This window comes from Typopeltis vanoorti, chromosome 14 (assembly GCF_054136105.1).
Source record: "Typopeltis vanoorti isolate ZY-2024b chromosome 14, IOZ_Tvanoo_1.0, whole genome shotgun sequence".
NCBI lineage: Eukaryota > Metazoa > Arthropoda > Arachnida > Uropygi > Thelyphonidae > Typopeltis > Typopeltis vanoorti.
Window position 1 is genome coordinate 1596280 of NC_143562.1, and position 25185 is coordinate 1621464.

At 34.5% G+C, this 25185-nt stretch overlaps 1 protein-coding gene across 2 annotated transcripts in view; it reads right to left on the reverse strand.

Moving 5' to 3' along the window:
- LOC150099119 (heterogeneous nuclear ribonucleoprotein F-like) overlaps positions 1-25185 on the reverse strand; it is a 183658-nt gene that overhangs the window by 103337 nt on the left and 55136 nt on the right. For both annotated transcript variants that reach the window (XM_090404511.1, XM_090404510.1), the window contains exon 4: positions 19613-19756. In XM_090404511.1, coding sequence (XP_090260637.1) covers positions 19613-19756 — 144 coding nt within the window. The remainder of the gene's footprint in view (positions 1-19612; positions 19757-25185) is intronic.

Sequence of the window (25185 nt, forward strand, 5' to 3'; positions counted from 1 at the left end):
GATCAGGCCACGATTGCGATGGAGGTTTGTAGACATTGGAGATGGTGATATTTTGAACTTTAATACCTATGGAGTATTCTGTATCAGGAACACTTTGGGTTATATCTTAAAACCAGGCCGGATATAGGTTGCTAGGCCATGCTTGAGATGGCAGTTATAAGACACGAGAATGAGTCCTGGGATCTTTAGTCTATTGAGGGCTGTGTCAGGCACATGGGTTTCCTCCTGGAGAGTCAAGATGTCAATTGCTTTATCTTTGGCTATTTTGCCGATGACTTCGGCTTTGGATTTAGATATCCCTTGTATGTTTAGGGAACATATCTTAAGGTAGTGTTGATTAGGGGACTGTAACATATTACAGTCCCCTAATCAACTGGTGCTTCAGACAAAAGAAGCCCCAGAGATGAATCACAGGCAACATGAAACTAATGTCTCAAACAAGGTTTCCAAGACTCCTAGACTACTTACAACTATGATGAATACAGGTACACTGAATTTTATAAACCCCTGGGAGAGCAAAGTATGAAAGAGAATCTTTGGAAGAGCTAAGTAAATTTCTTAATTTTGCCGGGAGTTTGAAAGTTGTCTTAATATTGTATTTAAGTAGTGTTCATCTATTTTTTTCCAAAATGTCCCTTATGTAAGGTTATGCCTATGTCTTTCTTGTAATCTTTTTTTTTGCTTTTAGTGGCATTTTTATGGAAGATCTTGTGAACCATTTTTTATTGTAGCCATTTTTTTTACAAATATTTGGTTAACAATTTCAAATTTTTGGTTCAGAGGTTGTTTACTGGAGCAAATTGTTAGAGCTGTGTTTGAGGGTGTTGATAAGTTCTAGATTTTTTATTGTTGCATGGTGGTATGAATTTTTATGTATGTATTGGTTTGTGTTGTCTGTAGGTTTGCAGTAGACTGTGAAGGAGAGGCAGCCCGAGGGAAGATGTGACAAGTGTATCTAGGAAAGGAAGAAAGTTGTTTTCCAACTAGATGGTGAACTGGATATGTTTATGTTGTTTGTTCAGGTGGCTTAGGAATGTATTTAATGTTTTGTAGCCATAAGGCCAAATGGCGAAAATACCATCAGCATACCTGAGCCAGACTTTGGACTGGCCGAATCTAGAGCTTATTGCTTGAAGTCTTCCATGAAAAAAGTTAGCTATTGGGTGGGGAGTGGTGAACCCATAACTATACCTTCTTTATGGAGGTAAAAATTATTTTGCCACACAAAATACTTGGAGCAGATTACGTAGGCAAGGAGGGCCGTGATATCAGGCAATAATATCTTCTGTAAGAGAAGAATAGTGTCATTGATTAGAATATTAGTGAAAAGGGCAGTTATGTCAAAGCTGACTAATATATCTTTATCATTGAGTGTGATGTTTCTATTTTATTTATGGAGTGTTGTGTATTTTTTTTTATGTAGGATGGGGGAATGACCTACAAACTCCATGAGTGTGGCTGCTAGTTTCTTGGCCAAGTGATAATTAGAGCTGTCGATTAGTGGTATGTTTGTCAAATGTTACTTTCTTAATGATAAGTAAAGTAATTATTCTAACGTGTGTTGTGTTTCCATAAATTCTTCACTATGAATACTGACCACTGTGAAACCTTAAAAGAAAGAAAAGGTATGATATGACTGAAACATCAGCAGGGCAAGGGACTACAAATGTGGAAAAGACTTTTCATAAGATAAATAGATATAGGAGAAAGAGGCCATCCCTGGAAAGCTGAGAGGATGGAGGCTGGAGAGCATGATGTATGGAGAATGGTTAGATGAATGGAATACATTGCCTGTGAGGGGGGCAAGTCCAGATACACTTAAGTAACTGTTTTTATGAAAGTTATTTGTGGCCCAACTAGAAACTTTAATTTCAGCCTCATAATTAGGCTTGATGGAATGAATAAAGCAAGAAAAATAATTAAATGCAAGTTTAATTGTTCCTATATTTTGTTTGTCACAGACACATCACGGATGCTATGTGAAAATTGTAACAGCACACAAAACAACAATTGGAAGAAGTCATATGAGGAGCACCCTGTATGAGTGCTGCTGGACAGGAGGCCTAAGAATAAGTTTCCTGAATTAATCTAAAGAATCTTAATATAACCAATCATGTTTATTTAGTTTTTTTTTTAATCTGCTGCTGTTTATTAGTGTAAAACAGCGCTTCCCAAACAGTGGGCCACAGTCCCCTTGGGAATCATAGGTTTTGTTGAGAGAGGCTGGGAAATAATGAAAACAAATTTAAAATGTTTTAAGACTAAGTAGATTTTTTTTTATCTTAAAAGAAACATATTCATTTTTATTATTTATTATTTCTTTTTTGTTATTTTTTATATTTTAATGGAAAAAATTGCATATTGGTGCAGTTCACAAATTTTGCTTGCTGCGTATTTCAGCGCTTAATGAATATTAGTAAATATTGCTTATTCATATAAGTTTCATTTCAAAGCAGAAACTTAAGAATTGCAGTTTCAGATATTTCACCTGATATTGGTGTAGCAGTACTGAAACACACCCATCATATTAAATTGTTATTCAACTTCTTTGATGTTTTTAATTCTTTCTTTATTACTAATCGTTTTACGTTTCATGTGCTTGTACTGCAAATGTACAATAACAATATATCTATCTATATAAAAATATGACATAATGTGCCATGTCAAATGTGTATGTAAGATGCTAAAAATGTAATATTTGCATTTGATTTTTGCAATATTTGCTGTGCATGTTTTGTATTGAATATAAATACAATAAACCTACCCTATAATATAAAATAAGCCTTTTTTGTAACGTTTTGAAGCTCAGAGGGCTAAACCTGAATGTCGAGTCTTCAAAATTCAAGGAGAACTGAACTGGTAGAATAATGAATAATGCATAGTTATCCTTTAATCAATACAGCTTGTTGCTGTGTGTTTGAAATAAGCTCCAAAATGAATCTCGGGGACACCCCCCCCCCCTTTTGCGTCTTCAAAACTGGACTCATTAGAATTCAAGGAGAACCCGCCTACCAGTTCAAAACTGGGGGGGGGGGCATCTAGTATTATAATAATATATGTCTATATTACGATTTTTTTTCGAAAATGGCCATGAAATGTTTTAATTTTTCCAAAGGGGACCCTGACATCCAGAAGTTTGGGAAGCACTGATGTAAAGGAACCTAAGCCTAAATACTCATTTGGTAATTTTAGTCTATTCAGTCATTCTTTGAGTGAATATTTTAATATTAACTTTAACTTATCAGTATTCCCAAAAATGGGAAACATTTAAATTTAATATACTTCTTTTTAATGTTCAACTTGTTAGTGGCACTGAAGCTTGTAGAAGAAGTAAATTATATAATTCTTCATTATGAGAAAAAAAAAAAAACGCTTGTCTAAGTCATCCATGACATTAGTAAGTACGTACTGAAAATAGTACACAATACACTCCATGAATCATTTTCTTATAATATTAACAGGAATAAATATAAGATACAAATAAAAACTTTCACAGTATATTATTATATTTACTCTTAATATAGTTGTTCCTACCTTTGCAACTATAATACAAATCAGAAGAATTATCACATCAACATAAGATAAAAACATGTGCAATTTTAATGAAATAATGCATCCAACACTTTCAACTAAAAGTAGTGTGTGTGTGTGTCTACATAATAAATGGGTAGGTTGTCTTTTTAACTTTGAAAATGCCTCACTATTACAAAAGCTCAATCCATATCCTATGATGTAAAATGATCTCAGCAACATTAATGCATATATACTAATTATATCAGCTTCATTTTTTCCAAATATCAGTATATGAAAAATGCTGTTTTCAAATATTTTGTAGAATTTTCATCCAAAATTTGAACGACAAGAATCATAATATGAACACTCAGTGGAAAAGTTTTCTGAAGAAAACATTCACTGATTCATCAATAGAAGCATGTTGTGTTGTCTGTAAGGATAGAAAAATCAAAACTCAATACTAGATGCAAGTTAATGAGGTAATTGTGAAAAAAAAAGTATATCAAAAATTCCAGCAAGTAAATCAGCATGTGCTCTGTGAATACAGAAAAAATTGTAAGAATGCAATGTGTAAAAGTAGCTAAGCAAGTCACAGAAGACTGGGAGGAATATAGAAGGTAAAAATCAAAGGTAGCAAAAATGATCTTTAAACAAACAAACAAACAAAAAATACTGTAAAAGAATTTAGAGATGATAAAGAGGAACACATACATATATATATATATATATATATATATATATATTTTACAAAAGATTAAATGACAAATCCGACGAGAGATAAAAGTAGAAAATACTATTTAATTAAGTAGATTGCACGACTCGTTTTGTCTTCATAGCAGACAAAACAAGTGCATAACAAGAGGGAACAACGAACAAAGATTGCAAAAGAACAAAAAAATTATACATTAAAGCATTAGTGTATTAATATTTGAAGGTGTTCTGTGTATCTCCTCATCGTTGGGCATGCACATGCGTTCAACATCTCGTGAACGCCAAGGTTGGGTGGCAGTGCAATGGCAGTCTAAGAGTTATAGCTGAGGTTGGTGTTGAGATGTATTTGACTGAGGACGATTTCTTCTGATTCCACAATTCTTCTTTACAGTTCATCACAGCATCAAAAGATATTTTCAGTTGTCCCATAAGACTGGATGAATGAAGCTTTACTCATTAATTTTAGGAAAATTCAGGAAATGGTTTGGCAGGGTACTAGTTCTGGTTCTGCTGTATGTGACGTCTCTTTTATGTTCCTATCTATCTATCCCAATGGCTTTAACAGGCCTTTAAGGCCCACAACCTTCCAAGCATGCTTGGATTTCGTAACCGAAATACGAGGATAGAATGGTCACTCCTATGCCTCAAGGTATTCTTGGCTGTATCCCTGTGTGTTCAAGGGGCCGGTTTGCCTGCTTGCGGGATGAAAAACACCAGATAAACTGGCGGAAAAAACCCTACTGCCCGCGCCCAAGACCGGCTAACTTGGCTATGACTGAGGAAGATCCTTCAGCTCCTCACGTCTCCGACGGGAATCGAACCTAGGACTCTCCTTCCCCAGGCATATGGTTGCGAAGCGCAAAGCCACTAGGCTAACTGCGCAGACTCTTTTATGTTCCTCAAGACGTAATTCCATGGATTTTTCTGTCTGACTTATATTGTATAGTATAATAAACCTCTAACTCTTTGCTGAGGATGCAAGGATATGCAGGGCAATCAAGATGATTCTGATATCCATCACTTACAGAACAATTAGAATAGGATCGAACTCTGGACAAATGACAATGGCTGAGAATTTAATTTAATGTTCATCACCATCAAATTACTGCATGTACCCTCAAGGGGATGTACAGGATATGATAGTACTGCATGAAAAATTTACATCATTATTAACATCCTATCTACAATTTTCCTCCAGATCAGTCTGTTACTTGTCAAGACTCCAATATTATCAGATCTTATATTTCTGTTGTCTAAGGCACTTTGTACTCTATCAAACCACCTATATCTTGGTCTTCCTCTGGGTTGTTTTCCTGCCAACCTGGCAGAGAACAATTGATTTGCCAATCAATCCTTGCCCATTCTATTTAAATGACCATACCACCTTAGATTAGCTCTGCTAACACATTCCTTGATGCTGACAATGTCAAGTTCTTTGCTAATATCCCCGTTTTTAATATGATATTGCAATTTATGCCATCTGTTCACGCCTCTAATATTCCTCAGGACTCTCATATCTGCAGTCTCTAGTTTTTGGTCAAGTGTTTTACTTCTGACCCAGCTCTGAGATCCATAAGTTAAAACTGGTTTGAGCACCGTCTTGTATACAGCTAATTTAGTGTTCCGACTAATTTCTCTCTTATTCCATACAAATTTATTCGATTGACTTCCTACTATACCAGCTTTATTGATTCTGTTGTCTATTTCCATATTTAATTTACCATCTTCACTAAAAATCGTGCCTAAGTAGTGGATATGTTTTACTTGTTCCACAGGTTCTCCGTTCACAATGCAGTTGACATTTTCAACGATTCTGCCTATTTTAATTGTCTTTGCCTTTTTTATTGCCAACCTCCATACCACATCTATTACAACAGTTATTCAATTTAGTCAAGGAATCTTGCAGACTCGTAGTGGATTTATTGATAAGTATAACATCATCCGCGCAAAGAGCTGACATTAACATCTCCAATTTTGATATGTTTAATACCACTTTCCTTCATAATGTGATCCATATAGATAATGAATAACAGAGGGGATAATGTACATCCTTGTCTCGCTCCAGATTTAACATTAAACCATCTTCCTGTACTTCCTTCAATTCTAACTGCTGACTTACAACTCAAATAAAAACTAAGTATTGCTTGATATAATGTCCCATTGACACCATATAACTGTAGTGTATTGAATAGCTTCTCTCTTGACTCCTTGTAATATTCCTTTTCCAAATCGACAAAATTTAAATACAGATCTCTGTTATATTCCCATGCTTTCTCGACTATTTTTCGTAAAGTGAAGATCTGATCCTGACAGCCTCTATTTGGCCTGAATCCAGCATGTTCTTCACCAAGCTTTTCTTCTACAATTCTTCTCAACCATTTCTCAAGTATACTTGCATAGATCTTACCAGGAACACTTAGTAGGGAAATACCTCTGTAATTCTCACATTCAGTTTTATTTTCCTTTTTACATATGGGTACTATTAGAGCTCTACTCCAATCATCGAGAATTCATCCCTCTGTCCAGGCTTTCTGAACTATGCAGTGCAGCCACTGTAAGACTTTTATACCACCATATTTCAGCATTTCTGGTCAAATATCATCTACTCCTACTGCCTTTCCACATTTCAAGCCTTTGATGACTTTTTCTAGATAATAAATATCAAAAAGGTGGTAAGATATTCTGGAGGTTGTTGAAGAAGCTTAGAAATGGAGGAAAGAGTGCTGTAAAAGGAGTTGATAAAGGTGACATGAAAACAGGAGAAAAAGATATCCTTGAAGTATGGAGGAATTACTTCAAAAATTTGCTAAATGAAGCAAGCAGTGATAGCACAGTGGTAAAAAACACTCAACAGGCATACAGTCAGGAACACAGTATGGATATGTATTCCTAACTATATGCCTGTGGAGTGTTTTTTACCACTGTGCTATCACTGCTTGCTTCATTTAGCAAAGAGTGCTGTAAAAGGAGTTAGAGATGATAAAGGTGACCATCTCTAACTCCTTTTACAGCACTCTTTCCTCCATTTCTAAGCTTCTTCAATGACCTCCAGAATATCTTACCACCTTCTTGATATTTATTTTCTACGTTCTTGCCTCCCATGACTTTTGTTTAGCTAGTTTTACAGTTTTTAGCTTTCTTACATTTGTCTCTGTATTTTCTAAGAGCACAAGCTGACTTATTTGCCTAGTGTTTTTTCAGATTTGTTCCAGTAGCTTACTTTTTGCTGTTCACCCTGGTTCCCTGGTGAAAAAAACGGGGGGCCTTGTTTAACTGGGCGATGCCCCAGACAGCATGAAATTTTGTCATGTTGTACCATCATTTTATAATTTGGTTTAAGCCAATAAGAATACAATTTCGTCGGCTAAATCCCAAATTGCCAGCCCATCCTCGTTCGTTCAGTATCCAAGTAGATACCCAACAGGGTGCACCACGAGGTGAGGATTGGACATTAGGTCAGAAGCCCTGGTCAATTCTCTGCATTCCTTTAAAGGCAATGTGGAGGTCTTCTCTCAGTTATACAGCTTTGAGCCTTAAGCACACCCTTAATGACCCTTAATTTAATGTTAGTAAGTGTAAAATAATGCACTTTGGTCTGATGAGGTATCCAACAGCACATTATATTAGTAGGATTATGCTCAGAAAACCTGAAGATGCTAGATCTCAGGGTTATAGTGGATGTCACAGTAAAAATTGCAAATATAAGTCAGAGGATAATTCTGATGCTGATATCACACTGATAAGATAAGGTAAGGATAAGAAAATCATTTTGTTTCTTTACAAAGGAGAAAAGAAGAGATGGAAAGATGATATTGTTATTATGGAATATAGATGAGGGATAAAATTCTTCAAATGGAAGGTGGAGGACAAGATTCATGGCATTTTATGAGCAGTTAAAAAAAAAAATAAAAATAAATAAAAAATAAAAGCAAGATTGATTTTTTCCTCACAATGCAGTGAGTAGTAAAATTTGCCTGTTGAAAGAGTGAGTGTATCTATGTGAATGTTGTTAAGAGATGGTATGACTGCTGGTGTGGGTGATGTATGTCATTCCTTGATTCCCTGGTGATAATGTTGACAATAATACTGATTGGCTGTCATGTCTTGTGGATGGTGAATGCACACAGAGTCCACAGAGGATACTGATATTTTATGAGCAAATATTTATAGAAAACAATTAATAAACAGTAATAACAAACATTGTGAATGAAAGTTGAGTTTTGGCATACAATCAACTGCAACTCAATTTTTTATTTATTTATGCAATATTTCAGGGATAACATACAGTAAAAGTTTTTCTCTTTATATTGTGCATACATGCCATATTCTGCTTAGCTGAAAACATCTCACTTAAAGCTAGAGTGAACAATGCAAAAATATTACATAAATACATAAAAAGACAATTGTAGTGAACGTAGGCATCTCTTCCCAGTTTCTTAGACTAGGAAGTTCATTATATTTCAGATAAAATAGCTAAGATCTGCAATTTTAAAACATCACCATTTCTCAATTTTTCTCAAAATAGTCAACCATTGTCAGTCCTATTTCTGTGCTCTAGGTGCTTCTGACTGCATCAATCCACCTAGATTTTGGCCTTTTCCTCTGGGTCTTCCCTACTATCCTGGCATCAACCACCTGCTTTGCTAATCTTTGATATCCCATTTTGTTTAAGTGACAATTCCATCTAGAATCAGCTTTCCTCACACATTCTTGAATAGTAAGAATGCATGTTTGTTCACATTCCCTAATTTTTCTCAGAACTTTCATATCTCTGACCTTTAGTCTTTGTTCAAATGCATTATTTCTAACCAAATTTGCAAGTGTCTTATATACCACTAGTTTAGTATTTTGACTAATTTTTCTTATTCCAAACAAATATTTTCAACTGGCTCACGGTGCCAGTTAACTAATTCCACTGTCTATATTTAATTTACTATCTTCTCTAAAAATTATGCCTAAATATCTGAAATATTTTACTTGTTCTACAGGTTCCTGAATGGAATGTGGCTGTTTTCCATATTTTGCCATAGACGGCAAAAACCAAAGGTCATCACTGGAAGTTATGCAAGATGTGGTGAAGAGGGATGGAAGGAGTAGATTTTTTACATGATGAATTGTCAGTGAATAGAATATATTACCAGAATGTGTTCTTAATGTAACGAGTGTTAAGGATTTTAAGATTCAGCATGAGAAATATGTTGTCAGTTGAATGAATTTCCTATGATGAGCCTGCCATGTGATGATAATAATTTTCATGCCAAATTTGTTACAGCTGTATTCAATTCAGTTACAGAATCCTGGAGGCTTCAACTGTATCTGTTTACAAGTAGATCTTCTGCACAAAGCAAAACCTTTTTTTTTTTTTTAGTGAAACTGTGGGGTATCCATAACCACAGGAATAATGTGTATGCCATTGTAAATAACTTTTTTTCTATTATGTATCATAAGACATTATCAGTACAATTATCGAACAACAATAGGAATTGAATTCAAAACAGTATTGCGCATGCTTACATTGGAATCCCTCTTTTTATACAGTTGAGTGTTCATGGATTAAAATACTGGACTGAAATTAAAATTAGGAAAGTTTAGTTATTTTTTAAGTTGTTATTGGATTATATCCATTTAGTAAGGCTGTTTCTTTGATAATTTCCAATTCCAATAATGACCCGAAAAAGTTGGTTGTAGGTGGACAGAAGTGGAAATGGATCCATCTTGTTTAGACTGGATGTGTACATCAAGGAAGGATATACCTTTTGATGATTCTTTTTCTAGTGTGAACTTGATACAAGATTGCAGGGTTTTGATTTTTTATAAATTAGTAGATTTCTGATTCTGTGCGACTCAAAACTGCAAAGTTGTCATCAACGGAGCATAGCCAAACGTAAATTGGCAAATTGGTTTTGGGTCAAGAGCAAAAATTCTATCTTCTAGATGTTCAAGGAAAAAGTTGGAAAGTTAGGTGATAAGGGTGAGTCCACTTCTTTTCCTATTATTTATATATTTATCTTTCCATGTGAAGTAACTTGATCTGATTGCAACTTTGAATACTTCCACTATGTCTGGTGAAAATTTCTGGGTTAACAATTCTATTGTCTCTTTGTGAGAGATATTAGTGAAGAGACAGACAATGTCAACGCTAACAAACATGTCTGTATCTGTTAGTTTAATGTTGTTTATTCTTGTATATTCTATGGAATTTTTTTCCAAAGAAGCTGAGTGGCCAATGAGGGGTCAGAAGGTTAGACAGAATTCTTGATATTTTATATGTGGGACTGCCTATAGAATCTGCAATAGATCTAAGTGGACAATTACTTTTATATAATTTTGGTGAACAATATATTCAAGGTCTTGCATGGTATGTTTTGAGTCTTTTGATGGTTTCTTGATCAATGAATGTTGATTCATTCAATAACTGAGTTTTTTTTGGTAGGATTTCATTGTGATGGTATTCATTGTGATCACGAAGCAGTAAATTCATTTTCCAACTGTATGATTCAGCAGCTACTAAACTGCAATTGCCTTTGGTGATAACTATTTTATTATTTTGTTTTAAGGAATTCAGGGCTTTTAATTCTGCTGGTTGGGCATCACAGATCACTTTGGCTATTTCAGTCTTCAATTTTTGACAGATGACTAGTATTCTTTTCAATGTTGAGTATGAAATCTAAACATGGAATCCAATCTGGTACTTCTTTTGTCCATCATTGATCTTATCTTTTGAGCAATATGCCCAGCCTACTGCCACTTCAGATGTTTCACACTTTCTATAATGTCAAAGAATTTGATTTGATATCTTATCTATGCATTCCTTTTGTGATACCAAGCATGCTTAATTCTATACTATATTGCATTGTTCTTTTTCTGCTTCTTTTGATGGAATTTGGGGATGGCCTGTTGTAGTTTCGTGCCATCACTTTCTTGGTATTCTAATTCTCTCTTTTTTTTTCATTTATTTTATACCTGTATAGTATTTTTGTGGGGTGCTTAAGGGTCAAAGCTGTATAACTGAGAGGAGACCTCCACATAGCCTTTCAAGGAATGCAGAGAACCAACCAGGGCTTCTGGCCTAATGGCCAATCCTCTAATTCTCGTGATGCACCCTGTTGTATCTACTTGGATACCAAACGAATGAAGATGGGCTGACAATTTGGGATTTAGCTAATCAAATTGTATTCTTATTGGTTAAACCAAAATAAAAAATGATGGTACAACATGACAACATTTCATGCCGGCTGGGGCGCCGCCCGGTTAAACAAGGTCCCCGTTGTTTTCGCCAGAGAACCAGGGCGAACAGCGAAGAGTCAGCTACTGGAACAAATCTGAAAACACACCCCCAACTCAACATCACCAGAGTTAAAGATCGGTATTATCAACATAAGAAGCCTGAATGGCAAAGAAATGGAGCTAGCTGAGGAATTAGATAAGTACCAGATCGACATAATAGGGGTGACTGAAACAAAAAAGATAAAAACTGGTGAGATCTTTCTGAGCAATAAATACAAAATGTTATATTCAGGCAATGACAATCAAGGAAAAGAAGGAGTAGCCATAGTATTCAACACAAAATACGAGGCTAATCTTCTTGAATGGCAGGCAGTCTCAAGTAGAGTGATGTGGACAAATATCAGAATGGGGAACTGGACAATGAGACTTATTTGTGCTTATGGTCCCACTAAGGTAGAAGTGGAGGAATTTTTTCAGGCTTTAGAAAAAGCAACTGACACAATGAAGAAGGAAAAGTTGGTCCTTGTTGAGAATCTAAATAGCAAAGTAGGAAATGATTGTCAGACATACAAAAATATTTTGGGAAAATTTGGAGAAAAGAGCAAAGCTAATAATAATGGCAAATACCTGTTGGATTTCTGCTCAGGACATGGACTGGTAATTACTAACACTGTTAATTTTAATCTTCTTTATATATATTCCCTCTTCTTTTTATATATATATATATATATATATAGTATATTAACTATTTAGTCTATCGGCTGTGCCTTTGTTAATAATTATACTATATACTTATGAGGTGATTTATTATATATAAATCTCTTTTACTAACAATTATTTTTATTTTGACTCCGAGTGTCCCTATATGTTATTGTATTGCACAAAAGTTCACTCCAATTGGTGCAATGACTTTAACTCTCTCTTTCAGAATCCAACTAATCATTGACTCAAAACCAAGTACAAAATAAACACATTTAATAAAACTAAAACAATATATATACACTTCTAGCAATAATACATAACTATAACTACAGATTATATGGATCCAAGGCCTTATTTAAAAATATAAACTTACTCTTAAGACTAAACACTTTCTTTCACAATCACAAAAAAATGTTCATAGTCTTTTTCTCTTTCTGTTAAGGCTCTTTTCCAGAAGTTATACAGCTCTGTACTTCAATTTCAGGATCCTTTTCATCAATCAATGTAACACACATAAAAGTCTTCTTGACAAAATCTTGTTTCCTTTTAGTAGCAATACTCATCAGATCAGGCATCCTTAATACCTATAAATCTTCTTAATCAATATATTTTCTAAACATTCACTTTCAGGCATCCTTAATACTTATAGATTTTCCTTATCAATATTTTCTCTAAGAAAAACATTCACTTTAGAATGTAAGCAACAAGTTCTTCTTTCATTCACAATACTAAATGACAGTCTTAACTTTTTCTACTTTAAAAATCTTACAGTTTCAAGATTTCCTTTTATTCATTACTTATTCCTCCTTGAAACCTATTATTTTCACTATTCCCTTTTCGGAATACACTATGAAATTTCTTCCGACTACCACGCACAAAAAAATCAAGTTCCTTCCAACTTGAATATTTACCGGCTAGTGTTCTAAAAACTTCCGAATGCTCTCTTGTTTTCAACCGCTACTTGGATACGCAACGCTTTCCTTGTCAGCTGTCAATCACACATCAAATCCTCTCCGGGAGCATGCGCACTCCACAAAAGTCAGAAACTACGCACTGCAATAAAATGGCTGACTCGCTGTATCCATTAGCGCTAAGAGAAAGTCTTTCACAAAACACAAAATTCAACAATTTTAAACCACAACAAACTTTCTTATAAGTAACACAAATATTCAATTTAGTAAGTACATCAAAAATTTTTTTTTTTTACTTCTTTACATGTTACTGCTAATATAACATTTTCATAACGAGCACATCACAAGTGCAGACACTGCGTGTATGAAAACAAAACTAACAAGCATAATTAATACGTAAAAATATTCAGAATTTTTAATATGATTATTTTTACAACACCATGCTCCAACATAAAAATGTGCACAAATTCACATGGAGAGAAGAGGCTAGGAATAAGAAAAGTCTCATTGACTATGTTATTGTTGATTGTGATGTTTTCTCCCTGGTGCAGGACACCAGAGTGTACAGAGGATTTGAAATTGGAAGTGATCGCTATTTAGTCTTGAGCAGGATAAAATTGAATTTCGTATTGAAAAGAATAACATGTAAAGAAAGTTGAACAGCTCTCAGATGTGAACTGTAGGCCAAAATACACAAAGATAATTGAACTAAAAATGAAAGAGTTTGAGAACAGAAGCCAAACCTTGGAGATTCAATGGCAAGCCTTGAAGAAAACCTGATTGATTTAGCCAGAGAGGCATGTGGGGAGATTGTCTACAAGGATAGAAAAATCAGAACTCCAGGGTGGACACAGGTAGTTAAAGAAGCAGCGAAGGAAAAGAAGAAATCGCATAAAAAGTTCCTGGCAAATAAGTCAGCTTTTGCTTTTAGAGAATATAGAGACAAATGCAAGAATGCTAAACACTGTGTAAAACTAGCTAAGCAAAAGTCATGGGAGGACTTTGGCAAGAATATAGAAAATAAATATCAAGAAGGAGGCAAAATATTCTGGAGGTTGTTGAAGAAGCTTAGGAATGGAGGAAAGCGTGCTGTAAAAGGAGTGAGAGATAATAAAGGTGACATGAAAACGGGAGAAAAAGATATCCTTGAAGTATGGAGATGGAGTAATTACTTTGAAAAACTGCTAAATGAAACAAGCAGTGATGATAGCACAGTGGTAAACACCACTGACCAGGCATGTAGTCAGGAATACATATCCATACTTGAAGTAGAAAAAGCCACCAAAGTCTTGAAATGTGGAAAGGCAGCAGGAGTAGATGATATTCGACCAGAATTGCTGAAGTATGGTGGTATAAGAGTCTTACAGTGGCTGCACTGCATAGTTCAGAAAGCCTGGACAGAGGGACAAATTCCTGATGATTGGATTACAGCTCTCATAGTACCCATATATAAAAAGGGAAATAAAACTGAATGTGAGAATTATAGAGGTATTTCCCTACTGAGTGTTCCTCGTAAGATCTATGCAAGTATACTTGAGAAAACAAACGGTTGAGAAGAATTGGGAAGAAAAGCTTGGTGAAGAACATGCTGGATTCAGGGCAAATAGAGGCTGTCAGGATCAGATCTTCACTTTATGACAAATAGTCGAGAAAGCATGGGAATGTAACAAATATCTGTATTTAAGTTTTGTCGATTTGGAAAAGGCATATGACAAGGTGCCAAGAGAAAAGCTATTCAATACGCCGTAGTTGTATGGTGTCAATGGGGTATTATATCAAGCAATACTTAGTTTTTATTTGAGTTGTAAGTCAGCAGTTAGAAATGAAGGAAATACAGGAAGATGGTTTAATGTTAAATCTGGTGTGAGACAAGGATGTACATTATCCCCTCTGTTATTCATTATCTATATGGATCACATTATGAAGGAAAGTGGTATTAAACATATCAAAATTGGAGATGTTAATGTCAGCTCTTTGCGCGGATGATGTTATACTTATCAATAAATCCACTACGAGTCTGCAAGATTCCTTGACTAAATTGAATAACTGTTGTAATAGATATGGTATGAAGGTCAGCAATAAAAAGACAAAGACAATGAAAATAGGCAGAATCATTGAAAATGTGAACTGTGTTGTGAATGGAGAACCTGTGGAACAAGTAAAACATTTCAGCTACTTAGGCACGATTTTTAGTGAAGATGGTAAATTAAATATAGAAATAGATAACAGAATCAGCAAAGCTGGTATGGTGGGAAGTCAACTGAATAAATTCATATGGAATAAGAGAGAAATTAGTCAGAACACTAAATTAGCAGTATACAAGACAGTGTTCAAACCAGTTTTAACTTATGGATCTCAGAGCTGGGTCAGTAAAACACTTGACCAAAGACTAGAGACTGCAGATATGAGAGTCCTGAGAAACATTAGAGGCGTGAACAGATGGCATCAATGGCAATATCATATTAAAAACGAGGATATTAGGAAAGAACTTGACATTGTCAGCATCCAGGAATGTGTTAGCAGAGCTAATCTCAGGTGGTATGGTCATTTAAACAGAATGGGCAAAGAAAGATTAGCAAAACAAGTATTCTCTGCCAGGTTGGCAGGAAAACGACCCGGAGGAAGACCAAGATATAGGTGGATTGATACAGTACAAAGTGCCTTAGACGATACAAATATAAGATCTGATAATGTTGGAGTCTTGACAAGTAACAGACTAATTTGGAGGAAAATTGTAGATAAGAAGTTCGTAATGATGTAAATTTTTTTTCATGTAGTACTATCATATCCTGTACACCCCTTGAGGGTACATGGTAGGAATTTGATGATGATAGTATTTTTGACAGTCTGCTATTGTCCATTCAATTTAGATGTTCTGACCATTTTTGTTTATATTTATTTATATAGTTTGGATCTTCTTTTTTATGGTTCATGTTGCACTTCCATATAATAAAGTTGGTTTAGACAAGAGGTTATAGAGCCTGATTCTGGTGTGCTTTTGTACCACGGTTGGCTTAAATATATAATTTATTATGCTGTTTACTTTAACAATGAGCATGCTAAGGAAATTTAGTTTAATGCTGATCCTGATATGGAATGAATCTTTGAAGTCTGCCGAAATCTTGATAAAGCGATCGCCAGCTATCGCAACTGAATCACAAGAAGAAAAAGTTAAGCATAATTCAAACTACTTTTTTTTTTTTTGTAAAACAAGTAGCTCAATCAAATGTTTCGACATTAAATAAAAATTTAATGCAATTGATTTTTATTAACTTTGATGAATTTATCCTCTAATATAGCTTATACTGTATTTTTTTTACAAATTTACACTAACTGATGGATGAATTATAATTATTCCTATTGTTTAGTGTAAACGCCATTTTGCTTAGCGTGCATTAATTAATTGCGTTAAGGAAGGTTTTCCTGTACAATTTGATCATCTGCAAATAACAGTTTATCTTGATTTGTAGGTTTATTTTAATACCAAGTAGATGTGATAGGGTACATCGTTGCTGTAACTCCTCTTGATATGTCTTTCAACTCTGATATTTGTTCTGATTTGACTGCTATTTTATTTCCTGTGTATATTATATTTCTTGAACAGACTGTAAAAGCTGGTTTGATATATTCAGATTAGTTAGTGTAGACAAACATTTATTAAATATGTTTGTCTATTAATTTTATCAAAGGTCACACGTTTTTCTGTTTTGAAACTGTGTTCTCTTTTCAATTAATAAAATAAAGTAAAAATTGAGTCTTTGCAAGATTGGCCTATTTGGAATCCATTTTGTTCTTCTAGAAGTTCCTCTACAATACTATTTAGATTTTCTTTTTAATATCCCTACATATTTTGTACTCTGCATTTAGCAGACCAATTCTCCTACAGTTACTGCAGTTATCTTTATTTCCTTTTTTTTTTTTTTTAATAAACTAGTGCTTTTTTTTTACAAGAGATTGGAATTTTTCCAGAAATCCAGACCAGACCATGTTAAAGAATTTTAAGAGTCTTTCATTAAATTTCATGACTCAATCTTGTTATACCAAACATACTTATTTCCATACTAGATTGTGTTGTTCTGAATTTTTCAATTTCCTTTGTATTTAGTGCCCATATTTCACAGCCATGTATCAACAGAGGGAGAATACACTGGCTAAAAACTTTCCATTTCAAGCATGCAAAATAACTAAGCAGAAGAGGAAGCAAAATCATTAAACTTAAAGTGCATACATCCTGACTTACCAAGAAATTTGTGCACATATTTATGTTGGAACATGGCATTAATAATGACTAGTACGTGTCCTGAAAGAAATCAAGAAAGTACTTACATTATTATTAGCATTACTCTTTTCTCCAAGTTTTCCCAAAGCTCTGTTTAGAACTCCAATAAGAAATAACTTTTCCTCTTTTTTTTAATTTTATTTTATTATTTGTGTCAGCTACATTCTCTAATATATTGCAAAAGAAAAAAAGCATTAGAATACTATATCACGATATTGCTATGGTATTCTAATTTTCCTTGGGACAATATGCACAAATAAGTCTCAGTGTCTAATTCCTCATTCTGATATAGTACGCCCACAGATACGAGATCCTTCAACACATACCAAAAAAAGGAGAATCCATTCCAATAATAGGGTAATCAATCCGTATTGTGGGATAAGTGTTTATCATTACATGTTGGAAAATTAAGTTCTCTTTTGATCATTGTAGTTTTTAAAGTGGTAACTATTTTGCTTTTATAAGTTGGAAAATTTTATGTATAAAGCACATGATTTCGCATGCTGGTGATCAATTCGTACTTTGCCTTATTTCTTTCTCCCCTTCAACATGAATTGACTCTTCTTGGCAGTCTGCCAATGACAGATCTTGCTTCCGTGGTCAGACTATATCTGCCCACATCACTTTACTTGATATTGTCTGCCATTCAAGATTATCCTCGTATTTAGTGTAATAAAGCTCCTCCTTATCCCTAAACATTATTGCTGAATATAACATTTTATATTTGTCACTTAGAAGTTGTTTGTTTTTAGCATATTCTTATAAGGGTTTTTTTTTTTATGATGCTCCCACCCTCAAAAGGTTATTTGCAAACCTACAGTACATTTTGTACTGTAGATGGGCTAAGGATTATTTTTCTATTTTTTAAAATCAATTTTATATATTTTTTGTATTTTTAATTTACTTTATAAATAATGCAGAAACCTGCTCTAGACCAAACATGGACCTTTTACAAGCCACTTAAGACTTCCAATAAGTGGGGAGGTGGTCTCATGCAGGGAGATGAAATTCATTTCCACCTAAAGACATTACGAACATCCATGCCACAATGGGATTCGAATCCACAGCCTGTTGGTTGGAGAGCAGGTATGCTAACCACTCAGCCAAACAGGTCAGCTAGTACACTAGCTGACCTGTTTGGCTTTATTAGCTTTGCTCCTGTTATTAGCTTTATTATTAGCTTTGCTCAAGATTGTGAGACTTGTACCATTTCAAATGGAAGCATTTGGAATCTACTTTCGGAGAGCATTGCTAGGAACATGGAATTAATAATGCCATGTTCCATGATAGGAATAAATCAGAGAGAAAGAAAAACTAACAAAGAAGTCTTGCATGAAATAAAACAGCCAAGTGTTGAAGACAACAATCATAGAAAGAAAGAAAGATGAAATTCTTGGTACACATAAGGAGACATAATGAATGGATTGTGTATTAGAAAGGAAGATTAATAAGAGGACAGAAGACATACACAGTCTTAAAGGAGGTGTTTAGATTAATTGGAGGAAAAGAGGAAAGACGGAAAAAGGATGATGTGGAAAGGGGAACTCTCCAAAAAAACCCAGTCCCTTAAAAAGACAATGCTTAGATCTCACCTGATTTGTCTTGTATCAGTAGTGCCTATTCACACCAGTAATAATATAAAGATGATTTCAGCATGTTATACACTAAAGACTTCCTTACCATATGGTATAACCTCTTTCTTTTCATAACAGAAAAGGTGATAGAATGTTTCTGCCATACCCATGATATACTGGGCTTCTACTGAAACAATTCTTTTATAGCAATAAAATGTTTACATAACTAGAGTAAGTGGCAAAGCTTGTAATGAGGGCAACATCAACAAATCTTAAGAAAGCTATTAATACTGGGAATAAAGATATTTTACAAAATATGTTATTTTAAAATGTTTTTTTTAAAAGAACACATTTTGTTCTTGTTAATTTTTGTTTTTTAATTTAAAATAATTCATTTCAATCTGAATCTTCAATAAAAATCCAATTTGAATGATTTCCTGTAAAATAGGAGCTTACAGTCTTTTTTCATATATAACAAATTACTGTCAGAGGTTTAATGGACTATATCATAACAATTGAAATATAACAGATGCATTCAGAACTGACAAACTTATTTTATCAAACAACCAAAAAGTTTTTAATAATACTTGTTTTAAATGTCATATATATGTTTTAAATGTCACATATATATATATATATATATATAAATGGCAAACACAGGAAGAATTAACTGAAGTAACTACAGAAAAGAATACCTGAAAAGAACTGGGCAATTTCTTCTTTTGAACATCCAAAAGGTAATCCTCTTAACCGTACACAGCCATCATTTAATGCATCTTGCTGATGGGCACCACTCCGTTTAATGACCCATTCCATTTCACTTCTTTTAGATTTAAAAACTATGTAGGAAAATGACTTTAATATTTTTATATTATGGAGGCATTGCATAAATTAGTATAAGTGATAAAGTTTTATTTAATATAGATATATCAACATATAAAATATATCAACTGATGCCCAGCCTATTTATCACACACAATTTCCGTTCCATGCCCACATACCTACATATTGAAATTTTCTATTTTTAGAAAGAATTTCCAACTAAAAATATTTCAAATGTAATATGTTTTTTTTATTAATTTCAGTCAACATGGTAACCTGAAGAATGAAACAATTCAATACCTTTTTACTTTAAGTTGGTTTGGGGGAGGTGGAAGATTTCTAGAAAACCTGTAAATTTCTAGGCCTTGGTTGAGTCAGACAACTATCTTGTCAGTCTTCTCAAACTCCTATTATACAGTTGACTCTCACTACAGAAAACAGAGCCTCAAGAATAGTTTATTACATTAGATAGTTTGCAATAGAAATTGTCCTTTTGTATAACATTGTGGATATTATTGCAGTTCGCCATCATGAGTGAGTATGTTATAATAGTATTTGCTATAGCGAGTTGGTTGTAACTTGTCTTGAAAATATTCAATGTTGGAGCATTCACTGCTTGCCATTCTAAAAATCCTTTCCCCTCCTACACCCACATGACAATTTTCGGATGCGACTTCTTGTTTTCCCAACACCTATTACCCTACATACTCATACATCTAAATCACAGCATTTATCCTCCTATCTGCCAACCCCTGCAGAGCATGCTCTCTTAATCAAACCAGATATTTAAAACTTTTGGAATGTGTCCCATGAACTTCAACTTCCTAACAACCAACAATCTCCCTACACCATTACTTCAAACACTGAAATATATTATCAATATACTTATTAAACAGTAGTGACTGGAAATCTGTATGAGACAATGCACTCCAATACAGACTTGTTGTTCCTACTTAATGATCAACTCTGTAACGAAGTTACTAAATTACTTGGCAAAATCTGCAGTCTCAGAAGTAAAACACTTGACCAAAATCTTTGGTCAAGTGTTTTACTTCTGACCCAACTCTTAGATCCATAAGTTAAAACTGGTTTGAACACTGTCTTGTATACTATTAATTTACTGTTCCGACTAATTTCTCTCTTATTACATATGAATATATTCAATTGACTTCCTACCATACCAGCTTTGTTGATTCTGTTGTCTATTTCCATATTTAATTTGCCATCTTCACTAAAAATCATGCCTAAGTAGCTGAAATGTTTTACTTGTTCCACAGGTTCTCCGTTCAGAACAGAGCTGACATTTTCAACGATTCTACCTATTTTCATTGTCTTTGTCATTTTATTGCTGACTTTCATACCACATCTATTACAACAGCTACTCAATTTAGTCATGGAGTCTTGCAAACTTGTAGCAAATTTATTTTGAGGTATAACATTGTACACAAAGCAAAGCACTGACATTAACATCTCCAATTCTGATATCATGTTTAATACCACTTTCCTTCATAATGTGATCCATATAGATAACGAATAACAGAGGGGATAATGCACATCCTTGTCTCACACCAGATTTAACATTAAACCATCTTCCTGTACTTCCTTCAATTCTAACTGCTGACTTACAACTCAAATAAAAACTAATTATTGCTTGATATAATGCTCCATTGACGCTATAGCTTCTCTCTTGGCACCTTTCATATGCCATTTCCAGATCAAGGAGACTTAAATACAGATCTTTGTTATATTCCAATGATTTTTCAACAATTTGTCATAAAGTGAAGCCCTGATCCTGACAGCCTCTATTTGGCCTGAATCCAGCTTGTTCTTCACCAAACTTTTCTTCCAGAATTCTTCTCAACCGTTTCTGAAGAATACTAGAATAAATCTTGCCTGGAACACTCAGTAGGGAAATACCTCTGTAATTCTCATTCAGTTTTATTTCCCTTTTTATATATGGGTACTATAAGAGCTCTACTACAAATCATCAGGAATTCGTCCATCTGTCCAGACCTTCTGAAATATGCAATTCAGCCACCGTAAGACTTTTATACCACCATACTTCAGCATTACTGGTCAATTATCATCTACGCCTGCTGCCTATCCACATTTCAAGACTTTGATGGCTTTTTCTACTTCAAGTATGGATATGTATTCCTGACTGTATGCCTGTTGAGTGTTTTTTTACCACTGTGCTATCATTGCGTGTTTCAATTAGCACTTTTTTGAAGTAATAATCTCTACTTCAAGGATATCTTTTTCTCCCATTTTCATGTCGCCTTTATCATCTCTAACTCTTTCTACCATTTCTAAGCTTCTTCAACAACCTCCAGTATATCTTACAACCTTCTTGATATTTATTTTCTATGTTCTTGTCAAAGTTCTCACATGACTTTTGTTTAGCTAGTTCTACACAGTGTTTAGCTTTCTAACATTTGTCTCTGTATTTTCTAAGAGCACAAACTGACTTATTTGCAAGGAACTTTTGATATGCTTTCTTCTTTTCGTTCACTGCCTCTTTAACTTCCCGTGTCCACCATGGAGTTATAATTTTTCTATCCTTGCAGACAACCTCACCACATGCCTCTCTGGCTGAATCAATCAGGGTTTTCTTCAAGGTTTGCCATTGAAACTCCAAGGTTTGGTTCTTGTTCTCAAACTCTTTCATTTTTTCTTCAATAATCTTTGTGTATTTTAGTCTACAGTTCACATCTGAGTGCTGCTCAACTTTTATTCGCTTTAAAACTTTCTTATGTCATTCTTTTCAATATGAAATTCTATTTTATTCTGCTCAAGACTAAATAGTGATCGCTTCCCATTTCAAATCCTCTGTGCACTTTGGTGTCCTGCACCAGGGAGAAAACATCACCATCAACAATAACATAGTCAACGAGACTTTTCTTATTCCTTGCCTCTTCTCTCCATGTGAATTTATGCACATTTTTATGTTGGAACATGGTGTTAGTAATAACCAGTCCATGTACTGAGCAGAAATCCAACAGGTATTTGCCATTATTATTAGCTTTGCTCTTTTCTCCAAATTTTCCCAAAATATTTTTGTATGTCTCACAATCATTTCCTACTCTGCTATATAGATCCCCAACAAGGACCAACTTTTCCTTTTTCATTGTGTCAGTAGCTTTCTCTACAGCCTCAAAAAATTCCTCCACTTCTACCTTAGTAGAACTTTCTGTGGTACCACAGGCACAAATAAGTGTCACTGTCCAGTTCCCCATTCACATATTTGCCCACATCACTCTACTTGAGACTGCCTGCAATTCAAGAAGATTAGCATCATATTTAGTGTTGATTACTATGGCTACCCCTTCTTTTCCTTGATTGTCATTGCCTGAATATAACATTTTGTATTTATTGCTCAGAATGATCTCACCAGTTTTTGTCTTTTTTTTGTTTCAGTCAACCCTATTATGTCGATCTGGTACTTATCTTATTCCTCAGCTAGCTCCATTTCTTTGCCATTCAGGCTTCTTATGTTGATAGTACTGATCTTTAACACTGGTAGCTGACTTTTCACTGTTCGCCCTGGTTCCCTGGGAAAACAATTCGGGCCTTGTTTAACCGGGCGACTTGTTTAACTACAGCGAGCAAGAAATTTTTTTATGTTGTACCATCCTCGTTCGTTCACTATTCAGGTAGATACCCAACAGGGTGCACCACAAGAAGGTGAGGATTGGACATTAGTTCAGAAGCCCTCGTCGGTTCTCCACATTTCTTTAAAAGCTATGTGGTGGTGGTGGTCTCTCAGTTATACAGCTTTGACCCTTAAGCATCCCAGGGGAATATATCAAGGATCTGTATTTAAGTTTTGTAGATCTGGAAAAAGCATGAAAAGTGCCAAGAGAAAAGCTATTCAAAATGGTACAGTTTTTAATTCTTAGCAATATTTAGTTCTTTATTTGAGTTGTAAGTTTGCAATTAGAAATTGAGGAAGTACAGGAAGATGGTTTGATATTAAATCTTTGATATAGGTGGATTGATACAGTAAAAAGTGCCTTAGAATATAGAAATATACGATCTGACAGTGTTGGAGTCTTGACAGGTGACAGATTGATTTGGAGGAAAATTATAGATAGGAAGTTAGTAATAATGTAAGTTTTTCATGTAGTCCTATCATATCCTGTATACCCTACCCCTTGAGGATAAATGTCAGGAATTTCATGATGAATATGATAAAATTAAAAATGCTAAAAAATTATAGTTTTGTTATCCAAGTTTAGGCAAACATTATCCAAGTTTAGGCAAACAAAGTCTGCATATAGAAGCTAATGACTTGACATTATAAATCATTATCACAGAGGGGATAATGTACATCCTTTTCTGACACCAGATTTCCTGTATTCATTCAATTCGAACTGTGACTTACAACTCAAATAAAGACTTAAGTACTGCTTAATACAGTGTTTCTCAAAGTTTTGTACGCATACCTCAGGGGGTATGCAAAAGGTCTTCAGGGGGGGTATGTGGCAATTTTCGGCTATGCATCGTTATCAATATCACCATGGCGTTCACGCCCTGAGGATAGTAACTCACTCCCTGCAGTAAACAACATGCCTTCCCCAACAGCGTTCACTATACTAAAGACACAAGAAAAACAAGTAGTTTTACTGTATCACTGAAAACCAAATCCCAACATGCGACACTAAACTGGACAGAATTGTTCGGACGCTCCCGGGACAGATAGAAGTGGAAAGAGTTCATTCAGCCTCATCATCATCCACATAGATGATGGAAGAGAGAAAAAGAAGAAGAAGGTACAGAGACATTTGCAGTCTGTGTAATATATTTCTCAACAAATAGTGCAATTAGAGACAACCGGGATAAAAATGGCACTAACTAATGAATCACACCTCCTCTCCAGCAGAAACTGCTGTGTAGACTCAAGCAAAACCATATGTTACCAGCACAACATATGGTTTTGCTTGACACCACTCCGTCGTGAACGTGTTAAAACTAAGAAATATATAACGAATGTTTCAGATATTATGGAATTTGGCTGAAGAGAATTAGCATTTCAACTCAACTGTTGAAATGCTAATTTGTCTTTGGTTCGTGCGATCTTTTGTTAATATGCACTAATCATATACAGCTATTCTTCACAATAGCGAGTAGTAGCTTCTCGGTAAGTCACACCATTTTCAGTCTTTTTCTGAAAACTTTGTTTCTGAAAATCGACACATATCTCGAACCACGATTTTTAGCTTTAATTTTGAGAAAAAAAGTGCAAGTTGCATTTAGCAATTTTTCGAAGTAATTACTCCATACTTCAAAGATATCCTTTTCTTCAATTGTTTTCATTTCATCTTTATCATCTCTAATTCCTTTTATAGCACTCTTTCCTCCATTCCTAAGCTTTTTCAACAACCTCCAGAATATTTTGCCACCTTCTTGATATTTATTTTCTATATTCTTGCCAAAGTCCTCCCAT